General features: G+C 51.7%; 2 protein-coding genes across 2 annotated transcripts; both read right to left on the bottom strand.

The window, feature by feature from the left end:
• Positions 1-3,512: 3,512 nt before the first annotated feature.
• J4E85_002760 (uncharacterized protein) lies at positions 3,513-4,799 on the bottom strand (the record flags this gene model as incomplete). The annotated part of the gene is made up of 1 exon (XM_051467034.1): positions 3,513-4,799. The coding sequence occupies one exon, from the start codon at positions 4,797-4,799 to the stop codon at positions 3,513-3,515; it is 1,287 nt and encodes a 428-aa protein (XP_051329889.1).
• Positions 4,800-5,409: 610 nt separating this feature from the next.
• On the bottom strand, positions 5,410-6,953 carry J4E85_002759 (uncharacterized protein; the record flags this gene model as incomplete). Its single annotated transcript, XM_051467033.1, has 2 exons — positions 5,410-6,591; positions 6,648-6,953. The coding sequence occupies 2 exons, from the start codon at positions 6,951-6,953 to the stop codon at positions 5,410-5,412; spliced, it is 1,488 nt and encodes a 495-aa protein (XP_051329888.1).
• Between the last annotated feature and the right edge of the window lie 495 nt (positions 6,954-7,448).

Here is a 7,448-nt window from a genome sequence, read left to right as displayed (position 1 = left end):
ACTTCGCACTTGCACGGCGAGGGAAGGCTGCATTGCCGATGGATTCGGTTAAACCTGCCGACACGGAATTCATACACTCTTCCAACAAGCCAACTTCCTTCGACTATCGGAAGGTTTCCCCTGGCGCCTTGCATGTGGCAAAGTCTTCTGGTGAGCAGCCTCGCGGCATTGATACGTGCGGAACTTACCTAGCAGCTGACGTGTGCTGCTCCTGCGAAACAATCTATTGGCTGGTTAATTCGCGATCGGGCAGTGTTCATTGTACCGAACCCAGAGGTACGGTTTGCGCAACGTCAACTTCATCCCAGAAATGCAGCAATAATGGTTTTCGCTGAAAGTATTGGGCTCGGTGGAGGACTCCCGAGTCTTCAGGTCTGACGTCATGAGCCCGTGCTGCGATAAGACAATGTCCTGCGCCACCAATTACGAATCCTGTCCTCACCAAGTACAGATTAATTCGATGAGCAGCTCTAAACCTGGCCCCCACGAAGGATTCGCGCGCAATAATCTGGATCCTCAATGCAGCAAATGCTTACTTCCAAATGTACGATCTTCCCTCGGCTTGTTCCATATTTGGTCCATAAGGGCTGCGTTGGAGGCGATGCATGCATGCGCAAGTCAAGCAATAGATACATAATAGTCCACGGCCATTCAGCAATGGCCTAACATGAGGTAGTACCAAAATTTAAGATGTACTACTCTCCGAATACTCTCTTATCTTCCCTTACTTTCAGACTTTCATTATCCTATAAGCGGCGTGCCAGATTCAGCGGCTGGCGTGGTGGGTTCGTTTTTGCCATTATCGGCTCATCACTAGTCCTTCTTTTCAACACCATATGCGCCATAGTGGCTGCTGCAGCCGGTAACCCACAAGACGGGATTGCTACGATCTACACAGGAAAATGTGCTTTTGCATCGCGTTTAACAACGGGTCTTCAACTCCTCATTAATGTACTAAGCAGCGCCTTGTTGGGTGCATCCAGTTATTGTTTACAACAACTTGGGGCACCTACGAGAGACGAAATTAACGAAGCCCATGGAAAAGGCAAGTGGCTGCATGTGGGAGTTCTCAGCCTAAGAAACCTACCAAATATCAGTAAGAGAAGGCAGGTTGTCTGGCTATCGCTTGCTATAAGTAGCATACCTCTGCATTTTCTGTGAGTACATTCCGCCATAACAGAGGGCTAGAACTCGTGTCGCATTCTACGAAAAAGGTTTTACAGCAAGAGTCTACATTGTCTTAGAAACTGCACAGTTGTTGACATTTAAAGGCATGTATATTGCAGAGTGCGTCACGAATCCTAGCCTCCCCTAGTGCCGCTTTGGAATTGTAGAGCAGACATGCTAAATGAAGAAAGGTACAACTCGGTCATATTCCAGACAACAGCAACGAACGACATCGACTTTGTGTTTGCACACGAAGCTTTCCTCACCACGAGGGGAGGGTGGAAGCTCGAGGGCGGAAACCAGGGATACAGTTCCCACTTTCAAGCCTTACAGGACACACTTCTGGGCGAGCAATATTTGAATGCGTCTCGCTTTGAGAATATCTCTGCTACCGAGTGCTTTCACCGGTACCAGACGACCTTGTTAAAGGTCGGCAATTGCTTCGCCATTATACCGAAAGACTCATCAAGCGATTCCAACGACACCGGCTCGCTCGTAGAGTTCTATGTGAGCCCTGGAATACTCACGTTTGATAAAAGCTTTCTTAGCGAGGTCTCGTGTAAGTTTACCTAGGTATCCGAGCCTGTGTGTCACCTTATTGATCTCAGTCATGTCCCACAGATTGCTTGAGTGAGATCTCACCTGAGCGGTGCCAAGTACAGCTCAGTCAGAGCATTATTTACATTGTCATTGCGTGCAATGTGTTGCACTTGGCGCTCATGTTTGTGGTGCTTAAGTGGATGAATTACGAAACCATCGTCACAGTGGGCGACGCTATCGACACATTCATCCGAATACCAGACACTACGACCAAAGGGTTCTGCTTGATGACTAATCGCAGCATAAACCAGACGTGGAAGATATCGGAAGCGCAACGAATCCAGCGATATCAACCCGGTAGACACGTCCGTTGGTACAGCGCCATCAGCGGCAAGCGCTGGCTCTTTTTGGTCGCTTCGTAAGACCACGCTCATATAATACTTTTATGAAACAATATATCTGACACACTGCAGATACTCATCGGCAATCGTTTCCGCTATATACATGTACAGCCTCGCTGGCGGTCGCTCCAAGAATTGCAGGAATGACGACGGTGTTTGGGAAATCTGCCAGTGGAATGGCTTCGGAAACGTCGATTCTGGTTAGTTCACCTCAGAAGAGATACTCAGAACTTACTACATCAACCTGTTGTCTCCTGATGCAGAGAGCTAACTGGTGGCGGCATTAGGATTCATCCTTGATCCATATCCCGGTGTCAAATCTGTGATGCCCTACGTTCTTCTCGCCAACACGCCCCAAGCCATCGCATCGTTGCTGTATTACAGCTACAACGGCGTCTTCACAGCAATGCTAGCGAACCGCGAATGGGCAAGATACGCACACAAACGAGCCGCACTCCGCGTTTCCGAACCCACGTCTACTCAACGCTCTACATACTTCCTCTCCCTGCCCTTCAGGTACAGCCTACCCCTCATTATCTCCAGCATTTTGCTGCACTGGTTCATCTCTCAAACACTGTTTATGGTACGGATTGCTGTCTACAAAGATGGTGTACTGGTGACGACATTTCCTGGCTTAGATTTGTCATGTGAAAATTGTTCGGTGACTAGTCTAGGGTTCTCAGACTCAGCGCTCATCGCGGCAATTGTTATGGGGTGTCTTATGGTCGTGGTCTGTCTGGCTATCGCCGGCCTTTGCAGATACCCGACGGGCATGCCACTCGGATGCACGAATACTGCGGTCATCAGTGCGGCGTGTCATGTAAAGCACAGGGATGGTAGGAGGGCTGGAGGCCTAGATTATATTGTCGAGCGTCCATTGAAGTGGGGTGTCACAATCGAGGGTACCAAAGATCAAGTTGGGCATTGTTCTTTCAGCGACAAAGCAGTTCAGAAGCCGGTCGAGGGCTGCTTGTACGCTTGAAGGATGCTCGTTTCAAGAGAGCTTTGCAGAATACATACGATTACATACTACCCAGCACACAGTTTCTAGGGAAATGTACACTTCTACCCTGGAATTTATTTTGCACATTGCGCAAACATGCACGCATTGTCATCCGACTCACGCAGCCCACACTCCAATTGACATCAGGACACGGCAAAGACCCGTGCATGTCTGAAGCCTACTTCACACATGTAAAGAGATGTCCAGAATCGTTCGTGGATATGTACGTGTCACGCTAAAACTACTCTATCGCTACGCTATCCCTCCTAAACGCATGCAGACACCAACAGCGGAACCAACTATGATAACTACATTACTCCTTCCTTTCCCCAATCCCCCTTCATCACAGCAATGTCTTCGCCAACCTCCTAGCCACCCCCTTCCTCCACAACATCCATCATCTACGCAGCAGCAGTAGGTTTCCTAGACTCCAACTTCCTCGGCGCCTTCTTCGCCGCACCCCCATTCCCACCCCCACCTCCACCACTACCAGCACCAGCACCACCCTGCTGCCCCAATTTCCTCGGTTTCCTCTTCGGCTTCTCCGCAGCAGCCGGCGCGTTATTCTCTTTATTGTCACTAAACGATACGCGTTTGGGCTGAGCAGATCCATTCGCTGATTTGTTCGCCGTGGATGGCGATTTCTGGGATGAGGACTTGGTCGATGTTTGTTGTGTGTTTGGGGTTTGCTTTTGTTGCGAGGGCGGGGTGGATTGGGTTGATGATTGGGGGTTTGCTGGGCCGCGGGTCGTGGGTGGGCGTTGGGATCGGGGTTTGGGTGCTTCCTTCGCTGGTTCGTTTGACTGGGGCTTCTCTTGCTTTGGCGGTTGTGTGCCGTTTGTTTTCGGCTGCGATGGTTTCGACTGAGGGGTCTTCTGAGGCTGGGGCTTAGACTGCTGTTTTGGTTGACTCGGCGCTTGTTGGGCTTGCTTCTGAGGTTGCTGCTTGGGTAAAGATGTGCCTTGCTGTTGCTGCCGTTGACCTCCACCTCCCCAAGGGTTCATCGCAGCTCCAACTCCCGCAATTCCAGCCCCCGCGGTCTTGACTGCCGACGGCATACTCGGTCTCCAAGCCGTCATGTCTTTCGCGGACTGAGACCATGTCTGCGGCATCATATCCGGTGCGTCATTTTTCATCTGCTCCAGCTCTTCTTTAGATGGTGCCTGCGTTTCCTTGGTTTGCATAACCATCTTCTCCAGGGCCTTCTTTTGCGATGGCGTTGATTTGACATCCGGGAGGAAGTCACCAACGACACCCTGAACGCCCTGACTTGCCATCTCTCCAAGATCCCACATTGGGCCGCTCATGGCACCGTAGACCGATCCAATACCTCCTCCCAGCAGCCCAGTCACTGTTGATACTGTGCCGCCAACGAGCGCGCCGGTCAGCTTTCCGATAGTAACACCTGGCTGCACTCCTAATCCGGCACCAGCGGCAAGACCTTGGAAAGCACCCGACTGCGTGTACTTCGCTGCCTTTCCGAATGATTCTGCTTCAATCTCTTTATTAATCGCCTTCGCTAGAATCTCTTCTCTTGCTTTCGCGTCGCCCGCGCCATGCGCAGCTTGCCTCAGCTCCCACGCTTTCTGTCCCGCCTGGAGCGCCATTTGCGCCGACACGCCTGCATTCTGCTTGATCTCATGTTCGGGGACGTTGCACTGTCCGCCGCCAACGTGAACTTCTCCCATGTTTTGGTTCGATGAATTCGCAGGCTTCGGTTTCGATTTCTGATGTGTTTGTTTTGGTGGTATCTACTCCTGATGTAATTCCGACAATGTTATTGCAAGTCTAGACAGGAGGCTGGTTTGACGGGTCAACGCTAGTATGACAGCTCAAGTGCGAATACGCTACGTCATGCACGATCGACGAGATCGCCGTGGTTACACGTGTGTGGCCAGCCGACAACCTGTTTTGACCACAGGAACGCGAGACGTAGTTTCTACAGCATGTAGGGTTATCCCTTCTGCGTTCGGCGCGACCCTTCAGTAACAAGACCGATGGCTGTCACTGGTGGTTGTAAGTCGCTGCGCCAGTGTGTCATGACGTCAGCGGCCCGGCGCCAGGGTCTCTCATCTACCAAATTCCTGTCTGCAGTACGCTATGAACGCGCCGCGTTTTTAACAGCGACTCACAAACCCACGTCGTTGGTTCAGCTTTTGGTGGTTTGACGCGTGCTGCGGTGTCGTACATGTCACCCAAATTCACCCTCACGAGTTTCGCCACCGAGAAAGATGGACTTTTTGATTGGCTATGATTGAGTCGATCAAGCATACCACGATTTTACTCCTGTAAGAGGTGCTACGCCTTCTTCATCGCGTCGCCAATAGAAACAGCACTCTTTGCACCTCCCTTCAATTCCTTGTTTGTCGCCTGTATCAAAACTCTCCGGTAGCTTGTCAGAGCCGGCGTGCCATCATCCGTGACCTCCAGTATCAGATGAAGCAATTGACCTTGCGCAACCGGCTTCTTGCTCGTGAACTCGACCGCGCATTTTTCCGGAGGCGGAAGCCTTACCTCGACTTTCCTGCCCTCATCGTCCAGCTTCTTGATCACAAGTTGCGCAACCTCGCTATAAACCAACCACTGCGTCGCTGTGGGTTCCCGATAATGCCACCACTTGAATGTGAGTTTTCCGCCATCCGGGTCGTATGTAGCGGATGCGTCGAGGGTGACTTTTGATCCAGCCTCAGCGGTGATTTGGACGGGCGCTAAGCCTTTGAAACCGCTGATGTTGATGACTGGGTGATGATTTGCTTTTGCGAAATCGGGCTCCATGCTCCACTTGATGCGTGCGGCAAAGTCGTTCTGGAAAGCGTCGCGCCAGCGCCAGATAGTCGCGTGGTTGGATGTATACGCCCTGTCGCCAACTTTGACTCTATCTACTACATCACTATAGTGATTGCTGTTCAGGCCTTCGGTGCTGATATCAGTTCGCCCGTAGCGACCTCCCCATGATCCATAGTTGGGGCAGTCAGGTACACCAAGACCGTTCTGGATGAGGTAGAGGAATGTCGGGGTATCTCCTTCCGGGATGTAGAGATAGTCAGGGTACGCCTTTCCGAGTGGCCCGATCTGGATGTTCTCCTTGATCCAGCTCTTCTCCATCTTGGTGAAGTCTGGCCCACCTTCATCGAAGCCATAGTACTTGTCGCCGGAAATGCCGGTCCATGCTGCCAGACCATACTGATTCCAGCCGTGAATCGAAGCAATGTAAAATACGTCGGGGAAGTTGTTGCGAATCCATGCGCCCGTATCATCTTGGTCGGAGATTGCGTAAACGCGAAGACGTGATAGTAAGCGCTTGGAGTCTTCAGGTTCGAAGTCGTCGTCTACTTTGAGCAGTGCCGAGGCGAGTGTATTTGTTCCGCCCCAGCAAAGGATCCATAATGGCTGGGTGGAGGGTGCGACGATACGCTCGTACAGTAATTGCCCGCCTGGAGACAATGGAGTATCGGTGCCGACGGCTGACATGCCGTAAGTCTAGACACCATCAGCGCTACTCACGTGACGTGCTGCGTCTAGCGAACGGAGCTTACCTCGGCGCCCTTGCGAATCAACCCACGCATATGTTGTGCCGTTGGATACTGCCAGTTCGGGTGCACATGCTTGTTCAAGTTGTCGACAGCATCGGCATATGCGTTGATAATCTTCCCCATGTCTTCCGGATGCACCTTGTTCTTCATCCACGTGCTTGTGCAAGCTACCAGACCCTCCGTCTCGAACTCATTGGCATACAACAGGTATCGACACAGCGACTCGGCATCATCCGGCTCATTCGAGATGTCAGACAAGATGAAAACGCGGGGCTTCTGCGAGTATGTTTGGAGTTTTTCGGTAGCCATATTGGAGCCGGGTTGTTGGCGTGCTGAGAGTCAATGGATATACAAAAATCGAGAGGAAGCTTTCTTTTGACGCTGTTGAGCTTTTGAGGTTATCCGATGCTACACCAAACACCCGAAGTTGTGCCACGGCGTCCGAGGTGGGGCTTTGAGCAACGGTGCGGTGTCCTTAGGCACCTCCTTCCGTCTGGAGGAAAGCCGGCTATTCTTGCCATCCGTGCGTCTCCACCTGAGGATACCCCTCACCATCTCTTGTACGAAGACGCTGCTGTTTGCAACTGTATCGTCGTTACCCCGGATTCCAGCATGATATCCAAAACGCGAGATAGCCGTTGCCACGCCGCCTTAGTGCATTGAGGCTCAGCCGCCTGCGCCACATGCGACTAGACCGCATTGGACGGTAGCTCAGCCTTGCTCCTTATGACGTCTGGAATCTGCCCCGCTTCAACACCACCAGCCACCGTGAGGAAGGACAGCAGTTTGGTTCATAATCAGGCG

This window comes from Alternaria conjuncta (genome assembly GCF_024043145.1).
Source record: "Alternaria conjuncta strain BMP 0040 chromosome Unknown scaffold_3, whole genome shotgun sequence".
In the NCBI taxonomy this organism is placed as follows: Eukaryota; Fungi; Ascomycota; class Dothideomycetes; order Pleosporales; family Pleosporaceae; genus Alternaria; species Alternaria conjuncta.
The sequence above is the reverse complement of the archived record's forward strand: the minus strand, read 5'-3'. Positions and strand labels throughout refer to the sequence as shown.